We start from the raw sequence: 12,915 nt of genomic DNA, 5'->3' as shown, positions 1-12,915 counted from the left end.
CCGCACGCAAAGAACTCACAAAAATTCATGTTTAAAATCTCATTAGGAATTGTGCTTAAAAACTTGTTAACTCATAAATAAATATTTACTCGAATATACAAAGCGATAAGAACAACTGCGTTTTAATATGTCATTATAAATGTGTTAAAAAAAAAAAAAAAAGAATAATTAAGAAACAATATCACTTCCTTTTAGCTGTGTACGTAGATTGTATATAAAAGCTAAAGAAAAAATTGTGGTATTATTTATAGGTTTGCTAAAACTGGAAACTTTGTTTAAACTAAATTTATACAATAAATACACTCAAAGCCCGGAATTAGTATATATTTTTTATATTTTTATATAATTTATTCGAAAAATGTTTTTTTTTTTTTTAATTAAATACTTTTTGTAATATTTTCTAATAATTTTCTTACGTGAAATCTTGAATTAAATGTATTTAAATTAAATTAAAAAAAAGAATCTTGAACCCTAGCCTGGGTTCAAGTATGTGCAAAACTGAACGAAACTAGTTCGCAGCATGAACCGAACCACTGGAACTGTTTTTTTTTAGAGGACTTCCAGTCGTGATCATAAAAGGAACTTTAAATGGCTTAACATTTGCTATAAAAAGCAATGTTTTAAAAAACATATTTTATATACAAGTGACAACACTTTTAGTAGTATAGTAGTACCTAGTATAGGCATGTCTATCAAAGGCTAGCCCGAAGGTTTTAACCCAAGATAAGCTAAGCTCAAAACAATTGATAAGCCTAATCAATTTGATTGACTGCATGTATGTATGTCTGGCATACAATACGTTATACTATGTGCACACTGTCGAGCCTAATACCGTTGACAATTGAGCAATTCTTCAATTTTATACTAGGCACTAAGGTTATCAATAGGTTTATAGAGCTTTTCAATGATATCCGATCTAATTGCTTTCAATTCAATCTATTTCGATTGGGCTTACGTATTAGATGGCAGCTGCTATCTTGATTTACAAAATACACAAAACAAATACATAGACACACACACACACATACACACACACTATGCAAATAAAGCACTTACGCTCTGCTTCACTGCAATGAACTGACCGCTTCCAGGCCTTGGTAGCGACTAAACGAACTCGGGATGCGTGTAGTGATCGAAGCAACGCAGCTTGAGACACTGAACGAAACTCAACGAATGTCGTCGACTTTATAAAAGGCCGCTCAAAGCTGACTTTAACTCGCACTCTGTTGCTCTCTCCCTCTCTCTCTCTCTCTCTCTCAGTGTGGCTTAACGTAGCTGATTGATAAGACGCAGCTCGGCCGATAAGCGCGCGCCGCATACAAAAAGTACCTATGCAAAAACAAACTGTAAACAAATGAAAAACACAATTGACGCTTTCCAGGAAACCAGGTTAAATGTCACTGGCTGCGAATTCCCAGCTTTCAACATAGCGCGCTAAGGTCTAGGTACTCTAGGCTAACCTTAAAACACTATGCAACAAATTTGTTCGAATGAAAAAAAAATTTTTTTGTTAGTTTTTTTTTATCGAAAATGAATATCCACTTATTTTTAAAGAATGAAGTTAATTGATATTAAGAAAAATATTTTTTTTAATTATTAAAAAGCTTTTCACATACGATATGAAGGAATTTTTAAAAATAACTCAATTGGATGGATATTATTTATAGACATATCCTATGATACAAATTCTAGTAAATATATTTAACTATCTATGCTTACTAAAAAACAACCAAAATTCAAGACTTTAAAAGACATTACAAAAGTGAAGGATATGTTTTGCACATTTGTCTTGTTTATTTTGTAAGATAGTGTAGTCTTAAATCTAGTAATCGGCCGCCGTGTTAGACAAATAGTCTCGTCTTCCAATATTGGAGGCCTGTTTGCTTTGCACCGCCTCCAGCTTGGGGCACTCGGTGATGCGATGGCCCAGACCGCCGCAGTAGCTGCAGCCGTGCGAGTCGCCCAGATCGAGATGCTGGTGCTCCGCCTCGGGCGCCAGCTCGTCCAGAAAATCGGGCACCTCCTGCTTGGCCTCAAGCAGCAGATGCTTCAAGTCCAGCAGCACGGACTGTTCGGTAATCTTGTTAATCATCGTGGTGGCCAGGCCCTTGGTATTCGAGCGACCCGTGCGACCAATGCGATGCACATAGTTCTCAATGTCATCGGGCATGTCGTAGTTGATGACATGCTGCACGTTGGGGAAATCGAGACCCTTGGAGGCGACGTCTGTGGCAACGAGCACATCCTTTTTGCCCACACGGTAAGCGTCGACGGCACGCGAACGCTCCTCCTGATCCTTGCCGCCATGTATGGCCACAGCCTCAACGCCCTTGAGCAGCAGATACTCGTGTATGCAGTCCACATCCTGTTTCTTCTCAGCAAAGATGAGCACGGGCGGTGCCGTCTTCTGCAGGCAGTCCAGCAGGTAGACCACCTTTGCCTCCTGCTTCACATACTCCACTTGCTGGGTGACATTCATGGACGCCGCGCCCGCACGTCCCACATTTATGGTCACGGGCTTGACGAGCGCAGAGACCGCAAAGTTTTGAATCTTCTTGGGCATGGTGGCCGAGAAGAGTAGCGTCTGCCGCTGGCCCTTGAAGAAGGAGAATATGGTGCGCACATCCTCCTCGAAGCCCATGTCAATCATGCGATCCGCCTCGTCCATGCACAGATAACGGCACATGTCCAGCGTCAATATCTTCTTGTCCAGCATATCCATCAGTCGGCCGGGCGTGGCCACCACAATGTGCACCCCGCGCGATATCACATCGAGCGCCTCGCTAACAGGCAGTCCGCCCATTGCCAGGCAGGAGCGTATCTCCGGCATGCCGCACAGCTGCAGATGTTTGCTGTAGTGCTGGATGATCTCGTGAGTCTGCTTGGCCAGCTCGCGGGACGGGCATATGATAAGGCCATATGGACCTTCGTTGCGTTCAAAGGGCAATCGGAACTCCTGCTCGAGGGAAAACATCACAATGGGCAGCACGAAGACCAACGTCTTGCCGGATCCGGTGAACGCAATGCCTATGAGATCCCGGCCAGACAGCACCGTGGGCAGGCCCTGCACTTGTATGGGCGTTGGTTTCTTGATGCCCTTGGCGGCCAGACCGTTGAGTATGGCCTTGTGGAACTTCATCTCGCGAAAACTACGTATGGGCGGACTGAGATTCTCGCCCTCCGTCAAGATTCTCAGCTGCTTGCGTATCGCTTGCCGCTCCTCCTCCGGCATAGCTTCTAAATAGCGTGGTGGGCGCCAGGATGTCTTGATGGGCTCATCGTACTGTATGCCCTTGGCCAGCTCCGCGACGCCCATCAGCGCCTTCTGCTGCGCAATGCTCTCCATAATTTTCTCCTCCTCGCGCAGCTGTTTCTCGACGGCGCTCAATTTCTTAGCCTCGGCAATTTTCTTCAGCTCTGTGTGCTGGTCCAGCAAACTGATGTTGTATTTACGGCCCCAGGTCTCCGCATCCTGGGCGCCTTGTGCATCATCATCGTTTTCATTCTCACTGGAAGACTTTGGCTGTGTTGTCTCTGTTGCCAGCTGAACGATGCGGCCCAGTTTCATTAGATGCTGCTTCTTGCGCTCCTTGACCGGCACGTAGGGCACATAGCTGTCATCCTTCTCGTCTTCATCGGATGACCTTGAGTTACGTCTGTAACGCTTAATTGGTGGTCCCATATTTAGTCAATTTCATCAACAAATTCTTTGTTTTTGTTTACGTTTTCTTTGCAACCAAACGTTTTCGCCTATTGAGCGTTGCCACATGGTTCGAATCGATAAGTGCACACTGCACATTTTCGATAAATTACAATATCGTACTATCGTACTAGAAAAGATGTCGCGAATAAGGCATTGCCACATAGCCTACATTTTATTAAAAGCCTTGCCACCATGATCGATTAATTACTTGCCGACAGCGCGAAACTGCAATAATGCCATTATTTTATATAATTGATATTGAAAAGCTTTGTGGTTTAAAAGGATTTGTTCTCTATATTCATCTCAGATTGCCAAAAGTCGGCTCAGCTATGTTGTATCTTGTCAAAACAAAATATGATTGCGTTGCTTAAATCAAATTATAATAGGAATTGCCACTAGACCCGAGAGGGCTACCATATCGAGTCAAGTAAATACCGAAAAATACTGGCAACAAACGATATATCGCTGGTGAATCGTTTTATCGAACATGTTCCGATAAGTCTTTTTTATGTTCTGCATTGTAATTTTTTTATTAAAGTAACAAACATAATTGGGACGTAGCAATGTCTATGTCAAAGACGACAAATACGTACAACCGGCAGAATTGGGAGGATGCCGAATTCCCAATTCTCTGCCAGACCTGCCTGGGCGATAACCCGTACGTGCGCATGATTAAAGAGCGCTTCGGCAAGGAATGCAAAATCTGCACGCGGCCATTCACCATATTCCGCTGGTGTCCCGGTGCTCGGATGCGCTTTAAGAAAACCGAGGTCTGCCAGACGTGTGCCCGCCTGAAGAACGTGTGCCAAACATGCCTGCTAGATCTGGAGTACGGTCTGCCCATCCAGGTGCGCGACGCGGCACTAAAAGTGGCGGACAATATGCCCCAAAGCGATGTCAACAAGGAGTACTACATACAGAACATTGATGCTCAGCTCCAGGATGGCGATGGTACAGAGGCGGCCGGCGCGGTGGGTCGCTCCTTGGCGGCCAACGAAATGCTGTCCAAATTGGCGCGCACGGCGCCTTACTATAAACGGAACAGGCCGCACATCTGCTCCTTCTGGGTGAAGGGCGAGTGCAAGCGTGGCGAGGAGTGTCCCTATCGCCACGACAAGCCCAACGAACCTGACGATCCGCTGTGCGAGCAAAATATCAAGGATCGCTACTACGGTCGGAACGATCCGGTCGCCGAGAAGATAATGAAGCGTGCCGCCTCATTGCCCACACTGGAGCCGCCCGAGGATCGCAACATAACCACACTGTATGTGGGCAATTTGCCGGAGGAGATTACCGAGCCAGAAATACGTGACCAATTCTATCAGTATGGCGAGATACGTTCCATTGCGCTGGTGCCGCGCCAGCAATGCTCCTTTGTGCAGTACACAAAACGCAGCGCCGCCGAGTTGGCGGCCGAGCGCACATTCAACAAACTGGTGATGCACGGCCGCAAGGTCAGCATCAAGTGGGCGCACTCTCAGGCGAAACAGGGCACCGCCGCCAAGACGGATCGACGCTTTGATGTCGCCGGCATACCGCCGCCCAGCGCCAAGCCCAACGACTACTTCAATCTGCGGCAGGAGCAAATCAACGTTATGCCCGCCGGCATGAAGCTGCATCAGCTGCCCTCCAATCTGGTGCCTGCCTCGGCATACCAAATGTACGCTCAGCCCACCTATGTTGCGCCCTACAGCGGCCTGGGCAGCAGTGGAGCTGCCTCCGGTTCTAGTTCAACAGCCGCAAGTACCTCCGGTGTGAATCTCGATGCCATTCCACCGCCGCCTGGCCAAATGCCCTATCCCAGCCAGGATGCCAGTCGTATGGGCGCCCTAAAGAAATAATTATATCAATTTTTGTTCAAAATATCACCACGACAGTTTACTATGGAAAAGTTAAGGACAATTTTAATAATAAAAAGAAGTAAATAAATCAAAATAAATTATCTGTTAGAATATGGCTGCAAAAGCAAGGTTTAAATTGTTGCGAAATCAACAAATTAAAAGATTTAAAAAACAACTTGGAAAGGATTGAGATTGAGCGAATGGTCGTGAGATTTCTGTTGAAAGTTCTTTAGCTAGACAATTTTGTAGAACGTAGAACCCTTGTATAATAATATTGTACTAAAATGTAAAACGTATAATATATATATATATACATATATTTAATCTGGATCAGTAACTACGGCGGATCCAACCAAACTTGTCTCAGATTTGATGATATCAGCATCATGAAACTATGCTTAGCTCCGCCTTTCTATTGCAGGGAGTCTTTTGGTTGGATCTGGCCGGATGGAATATCTATATTATGCAGCTGGTGGACAATTAAGCCTTTTTATCGTATTCCTCGCTCTTTGAGAGGCATTTTACAAATTATAAACCAATTTCCTAAGGCTAGGCTTAAAAAATTTCTAGACATGATGTACATGAATCTTGCAATAAAAATTACGCTTTATGCCTATTGTTAGCTTAATCACAGATATAATATAATTTTTTTTTTTTTAATATAATATTAATTACTATCCGGCGTAATTACACTACGTTTGCGCTGGATTATGCGCTGGGCGCGATGCGTCTTCTGGCGCTCGACGAACTGGGCGCGAAGTGCAGCAAAGTCTATGCCGCTGCTGAACTCTACGGATTTGCGCTCATCTCTGCAAAGAGATATACAATACAATATTATTATGATAACAGATTGAGGATGTCAAGGTGTCTCACAGGGGCTGTTTGCCCCAATAGTTGGGCACGCATTGCAGGCGATTGCGGAGCGTATCAAAAGCCAAGGTTTGCGGCAGAAGCATGAGAATTCCAAAGAGCGCATGCGCCAAATACTGGGCATCGGCGCAGTTATTTGATTTGGACACCAGCGTGAGACGCAGTGCAGCAAAGATGGGCGACTCAATGAGCTGCACCAGCTTATCCAGCTCGACCAGCAATTCCAGCGTTATTTCCACATCGGCGCTGAAAGTCAAGGCATTAGCTACGATCGAACAAAAGGAACAGATTGGAGACGTACAATAAGATAACCAGCTCGGAGACATGCTGATAGCACTGGGCGATTAGACAAAGTGACAGCGTGGACACCGGGCAGTGGGCCCAGCTCTTGTAGAGGCATTGAAAGAGATCCGCGGACTTCTCATTGGATATGTCACGCAGGCTGGTGCGCAGCTCAAACAGCTCCGTGGAGGTAAGCAAAATGTTGTTCAGCAGCCGGACAACTGTCGAGGCAAATTTCAGGTTCGGCATTTCCTCGGCTATGATCTCGGCAAAGGTGCGATAAATATACTCGGCATTGAGGAGCACACAAAGTTGTCTAACGAAGAGAAACGAGTTAACATCAACTTGTTATAATAGGTAAGGCTCACCTTATAATTAGACTGGCTCTGGTTTCCAGTATGACCTTCTCCTCGCTGAAGAGATTCAGCAGGCTCAGCAGAAACTTGCGATAATGCGGCTTATTGAAATCCTCCAGATCTGGAGAAAGATTAAATTGTAAATATGTATCTGCAATGGGCCTAGTCCCAACTGTGCCCGCACCCTTTGTGTCCTGCGAGTTGATAATCTCGGCCAGCACACACAAGCTTTGGAGCACCACCTCGTCCGAGTTGTCCGAGAGCGTGGCCAGCAGATTGTTGTTCAGATTGTTGGCATGCAGCGACATCTCATTGGGAAAGTTGATAAAGAGATGATGTATCCATTTCAGCACCGCGATCTTTGTGTGCGTTGAGTTGTGCGTGAGATATTGCGAAAGTACCTCCATAATGGAACGCAAATCAATTTTGGCCACATTTTGGGTTTTCAGTTCCTTTGACGAGACCAGCTGCATCATGGAGTTGTTCACCGAGACGGCACATTCCTTGATGCCTGAAAAGAAAGCCTTTAATAACTGGATTTAGTCTAAGCCTTAGTCCACCTACTGCGCTTGGACTCCACATTGTACTCCAGGCATGGCAGAATGGCCGTGAATATGCCGCTTGCGTAGGGCAATACATTGGGTCCAAAGATTTGCACAAATTCCCGTATCCAGGTGATGGCAATCGACTTGATTAGCTCGTTCTGGGATTCAGCGTGTGTGATTAACGTATTGATGATATCCTCCATGCGCACCGAGGACGAATCATTGCGTATGGACTTTAAGAACTGGCTGATTGTGTTCTCGCACATGCGCTGAATCTCCGGCGTATTATCCTCCAGCATGACAAAGAGGCCGTCCAGAATATCCGTCAGATATTTGACCATATTTATATCGGGCACAGCATTCAATATTGAGATCCACGAGATCACATATTGCCGAGCAAAGGCATTATTCACATATATGCGCTCCCTCAGCAAGGGTATAAAAGCCTCCAGATTGAAGGTCTCATACGATTCCGTGACAATGTCCTGCGTCCATATGAACATAATTAAATATAATATATATACAATGTCGAGCACAACAAACCTTTAGCAAGCGATCCAGCAGCTCGCTGCCGTCCTTCACCATTTGATCGGAGTCGGTAACCAGACGCGACAAAGCCGCAAACAGCTCCGGGAAGTAGGGTATAATGGCCGCACGGGCCACCTTAACCACATTGTACAAGGACTCGCAGGCAAAGTAGCGCACACGCAAATCCGGATCGGACAGGCAGCTCATAATGGGCGTCACCAGCTCGTTGACATATTTATCCGAATCCTTAGCAAAAAAAAAAAAAAACATTAATATTCAACTTGTAGACGAAGATTAAATACCATTGCAGAGATATAGAAGAGGTGCAATACATTTTTAAACTTATGGGAACTATCCTATAAAATATTCCGATTTTATTTATATTTTTCATAAAATAAATATCCAGAAAATTAAGTTTTTCATATAAAAACTCCATTTTCTGCAAATTGTTCCCATGGCCAGTGCTGCCAATTCAGCTATTTTCCAACTAAATTGGCTATTTTGACAGGTCATCAGCCAGGACGGGTTAGCCATTTTTGGCATTTTAATGCCAGCTCTGGCAGCTCTATTTATTGCCAATTGGATTTCGGCAAGATGCTTCGAGCGGCAGTTGGCAACGCTTAGTCATCAGTGTTGCCAACTGCCGGTTTAAGCATCTCTTTTATTAATTAGAAGTCCGACTGTTGATACTGAATCACGAATATGGTAAATACTTGAAAGAGACTTGTTTCAATAGGTTACACGCCGAGGAAGAAATTCATAATACCTCTGCAAGGGTATAACAATGACTAATAGATGAGCAATTGCTTACTTTGCCCAGCCCTAAGCCCGTTGCGGCTAGCCCGATGAGCGCACCCTTGCGGCGATTGGCATCGCGCGATGTGGCGTAGTCATTGGAGAGCACCTCGATCAGTTTTCGTATTTGTGTCGCATTATTTTTATCATTAAACTCAATGACCATTCTGTGTGTAAAGCATAAGAAAGTGTATTTGTTATTAGTTTGAGTTCTATTCGAGGGGCGTTTGCACTGATTATTTACTTCTCAATCTCCTGGGAGGCCACTTTCCGCTTGTCGTACATTTTGTCGCCCAGCGCCTTGGCACAGGACTCACTTAAAGGCGCGTACGGTGGATCCATTCTTATATTTCGTTTTAAAATAAGTTTTAAAGTTTGTTTTGCTTGTGCCGCGGTGTTGCCACTGTGGCTGGCACAGCTGTTTGATGCCAGTGTTGCCACTTAACAGGACAATATAAAATGGGGGCAACAAAAATGATTGGTCTGTTAATACCCTGTATTGTTCGAATTTTATGCTTAATGTGGTAGCTAGATAATATCAAATTTCAATAAGTAAAAGTACAGGCATATTAATATAAAAATATATATAAACAATTTTATATATTGTACTTCTGATCGAGCGCTTAAGTTTTTTTATTATTATTTATATATACGTAAATATACATCCAGCCCTCTTTGTACTTATAGATAAGAATATTTTGTATTTGTAACTAAATGAAACGATTTTAAAATACTTCATCGGAATTCCATTTCAAATCTCACTTAACTTCAAGTTAAGAACCATGTTTTAAAAGTACCAAAAAAAATAAAAAATTATAATAATAATAAGGAAAACAAATGAACTAAACGCCAACGTTTTGGGCGTGGCTATTCAACGATCACTGGAAAACGTTCGACCTCGGCGCATTCCTGATTGAAGCTCGTGATGAACTGCTGCAGCTTGGCCTCGTGCTCCACATCCTTGCGAGTGCGCTTTTGCGGCGGCATCGCCTTTCTTGGTGACTCGCCACTCTTGTCCTTGGAGTCCTGCTCATTCCCCTCCTCATCCGACGAATCCGAGTCAATGAAGAGCACATGAACGCGTTGCTTGCGCTTCCGCTTCGGCCGCTCCCGGACGTAGGTGCGCCGCGGTTGCTGAAAATTAAAATAGTTTTAGTTAGCTTGCTTAAACTTAGAATTGTGCGTTTAAATTTGTGCGAGCTGCTTACTACCGCATAAAGATGGGCTTAAATCTTTGCGGCCCTGTTGGCTCAATCGAAATAAATAACATTCTCGATTTGGAATTAATTTAGCGCAGTGACAACGAGAACATTTACGTTTCTGGACAATGTCGTCGTCTTGTCGAGCGCGACATTAAGAATCAAGTTAGCCTGGAAGTCTGTTCCAGCGATCTGTCAAATTTTACAACTTACCTTTTCATCAAACGTTACTTCCGGGTCGTTGTCTTTGAATAACGCCACCGACTCGTCCGTACTCGGAACGCGTGCCGGCGTGCCAATCATGGTCGAGCACAGCATCTCCTTGATATTGCGCTGTTTGGGCTCACGCGCTTGCAGATCATCGTAGTCATGCCGCAACGGTGCCCTGTTTGTCTGTGGCAGCTCCTCCTCTGCGGGCCGCAGACCCTTCAGCCGCTGCAGCTTCTCATGCAATGTCACATTTTGGCTAGCTGCACGAGCATTGGCATTTTCCTCATCTTCCTCGTCGAGAAAATCCTCAAAGCCAAAGAGATTGCAGGGTGGCTGCTGTGCCCGCGCACTCTGCTCTCTGGGGCTGCTGATGGCTACATTGTTCTGATTTTTGGCCGTGGAGACCTTTGTGGGCGTCTTGTCTGGTTGCGCATTTTTCTTCCACGAAGGCAAAACGACCACTTCCAATATATTGATGTCCTTTAAGGGACTGCGATGCTGTAGCGTGCGTCGCGGATTTGGTAATTGCACATAGTTCTCAAAATTTTCGTTCTCCTGGTCCTCGCTTGGTTTAATAGGCGTCGCCTGTGCGACTGCTACAACTGGAGGCGGCATATTTTCGCCATTCGAGTCGTTGGCAGCGCAGCTAGTTTCCTGCTCGTTGGGCGCTGGACAACTAGACTCCGCCGGCTCGGGCTCATCCGGCACATAGATATGCCGACTGCGTATAAAGTCACTGGAATACGATGGCAAATTTGATGTATTCAAGCCGAATGAGAATGTGTTTGGCAAGGGCACCTCGTCAGAGACACGCCAAGGCGAACAGCCGCCGCTGGGACTACCAGCTGAAGCTGCCAGCGGCATATGTCGCCTGCCGGAAGAGCATACAGCACTGGCAGCACCAGCTGAAGCTGCCGGCGAACTGTCTTTAAAGCCGGGAGAGCAGCCAGCTCTTAGACTTCCAGCTCTACTGCTGGCATTATCTAAAATCGGGGAAAATTTTGTTGTATTTATACTCGCGACGGTGTTATTTTTGCGATTCACGGGTGTGCTGACAAATTTCTTGGCCATGTTCAAGAGCTCTCGTCGCCTTTCCATGGATTCCTGCGGCTGCTGGTGATGTGCCTTGGTTTGATTCAGCATCAGCGAACGCGCCAACGGGCTGTAGGCGCCCTCGATATTAGTTCGATTTGCAATGGCAGCCGCCAGTTTTGCTGGAGGCGTGTGTATCTGGGCGGGCACCTCAACATGCACAGCCTCCATATTGTCATCACTTGAATCGCCGTCCAGCTCGATAACGGGCGTTAATTGCCGTCCAGGGGCCTTGTTGCTGCTTGGCATGTTTGGCTGCTTTTCAGCTATATTGCGTACGGAGCATTGCTTGCGCTTGCCCACTGGTCGAACCTTTTTCTTGACAGTCCGCTTGCGCGTCTTGCCCTTGTTTCGGACCATCACGCAGGCTCGTCCGTCTTCGACCATTTGTTTGATTATGTCCGCCGCCGGATCCTGCGGTTCGTTGTCCTCGATTTGCGACTGCGAAAGAAACTCATAGACGTGCCGTGTGACGGAGGAACGGCTTCGGGCTGGCGGCTGATCTCGGTGAAAAAAGCGATGCACACGTTTCGATACTGTCATGTTTTCCTGCGCCTTTTCGGAAGTTTCTGGATGCTTCTGTACGGCGCGCCTGATGCGAACGCGACAGGGCGATATGATGGCACCTAAAAGCATGTGTTTAGACGCATATTGTACTTGACTTAAACAGTCGCTTACCTATGTCCTGGACTCTGGACTGGCACATGGTGGAGTTCCGACCTGGCTCGAATACGCTTACATCGTGCAAGTTATCACCGTTACCTGAAGCCGATTTATTTACATTGCACTTCTGCGCCGCAGTGTTGTTTGTTCTTAACTTAAGGCGTTTAAGTCTAACATAACACTTGCGCACACAATTTACTTGATTTATACTTAATTTTTTAGTGTTAAGCCCTGTCAGCGGCTTTATTGTTGTCGCATCTGCGCTAGCTTCTATGTTTATCTTTGTGTTGCCTGTTGCCAAGAATCGTGGGTTTTTTGTAGTTTCAGTTCTACTTGCGGCAGTTTTATTGCGCAATTGACTTTGAATTGCTTTAACCATTTTGCCTCAAAATGCGTAATTACACGTTTGTTTTACTTATAAAAATTAAAAATCACAACGTAGTATATGCGCAGCACAAAACGCTTACCCGCCATTTTTTCTTGTTGTGCTGGATCCAGGGTTGCAGCTGTTTGTAATCGGCTGGCGCTGTTATCGATAAGTATTGGTAAGTTTCGCAAGCAGCAGCTGATAGATGATGTGACGATAAATAAAAAAAAAATTTCGACGTTTAATTAATATGTAACACAACAGCTACGCTACGACGTTTAATTAAAATTCCAAATTTCCAAATTGTGCTGTGTTTGTGCTCGCAAATAAACAGACTGTGCGCTCAGCCACAGTCTAGCAAGGGCAAGTGCAACCAAATTTGTTGTTTTGTCCCCAATCTAAAAAAAAAATAAAAAAAAAATAGCCTCAACGAGTGAAAGTTTTCTCGCCTTTGTTTTGTAATT

The 12,915-nt window shown here is 45.1% G+C and overlaps 4 protein-coding genes and 1 non-coding gene across 5 annotated transcripts; 1 reads left to right on the top strand and 4 right to left on the bottom strand.

Annotated features, from left to right (window-relative positions):
• Positions 1-1,664: 1,664 nt before the first annotated feature.
• LOC115764005 (ATP-dependent RNA helicase abstrakt) lies at positions 1,665-3,958 on the bottom strand. The gene has a single exon (XM_030706825.1). It carries the CDS (start codon positions 3,680-3,682, stop codon positions 1,823-1,825), a length of 1,860 nt encoding a protein of 619 aa, XP_030562685.1. The 5' UTR covers positions 3,683-3,958; the 3' UTR covers positions 1,665-1,822.
• A 125-nt stretch (positions 3,959-4,083) lies between these two features.
• LOC115764006 (pre-mRNA-splicing factor RBM22) lies at positions 4,084-5,623 on the top strand. Its single transcript, XM_030706826.1, has one exon. The coding sequence runs from the start codon at positions 4,267-4,269 to the stop codon at positions 5,542-5,544; it is 1,278 nt and encodes a 425-aa protein (XP_030562686.1). The 5' UTR covers positions 4,084-4,266; the 3' UTR covers positions 5,545-5,623.
• Positions 5,624-6,195: 572 nt separating this feature from the next.
• Positions 6,196-9,315, bottom strand: LOC115764004 (protein VAC14 homolog). Its single transcript, XM_030706823.1, has 9 exons — positions 9,165-9,315; positions 8,937-9,087; positions 8,141-8,371; positions 7,617-8,082; positions 7,237-7,563; positions 7,065-7,173; positions 6,716-7,012; positions 6,418-6,660; positions 6,196-6,353 (listed from the first exon to the last, which is right to left on the bottom strand). Exons 1-9 carry the CDS (start codon positions 9,260-9,262, stop codon positions 6,212-6,214), a joined length of 2,064 nt encoding a protein of 687 aa, XP_030562683.1. The 5' UTR covers positions 9,263-9,315; the 3' UTR covers positions 6,196-6,211.
• Positions 9,316-9,551: 236 nt separating this feature from the next.
• Positions 9,552-12,809, bottom strand: LOC115763983 (protein dalmatian). Its single transcript, XM_030706795.1, has 3 exons — positions 12,100-12,809; positions 10,333-12,047; positions 9,552-10,054 (listed from the first exon to the last, which is right to left on the bottom strand). Exons 1-3 carry the CDS (start codon positions 12,461-12,463, stop codon positions 9,788-9,790), a joined length of 2,346 nt encoding a protein of 781 aa, XP_030562655.1. The 5' UTR covers positions 12,464-12,809; the 3' UTR covers positions 9,552-9,787.
• Positions 10,111-10,271, bottom strand: LOC115764233. The gene has a single exon (XR_004018015.1).
• Positions 12,810-12,915: the final 106 nt, after the last annotated feature.

Source organism: Drosophila novamexicana, unplaced genomic scaffold (assembly GCF_003285875.2).
Source record: "Drosophila novamexicana strain 15010-1031.04,08,12 unplaced genomic scaffold, DnovRS2.1 tig00000817-arrow-arrow-pilon, whole genome shotgun sequence".
Classification (NCBI taxonomy): domain Eukaryota; kingdom Metazoa; phylum Arthropoda; class Insecta; order Diptera; family Drosophilidae; genus Drosophila; species Drosophila novamexicana.
This window is presented reverse-complemented; position numbering and strand designations above follow the sequence as displayed.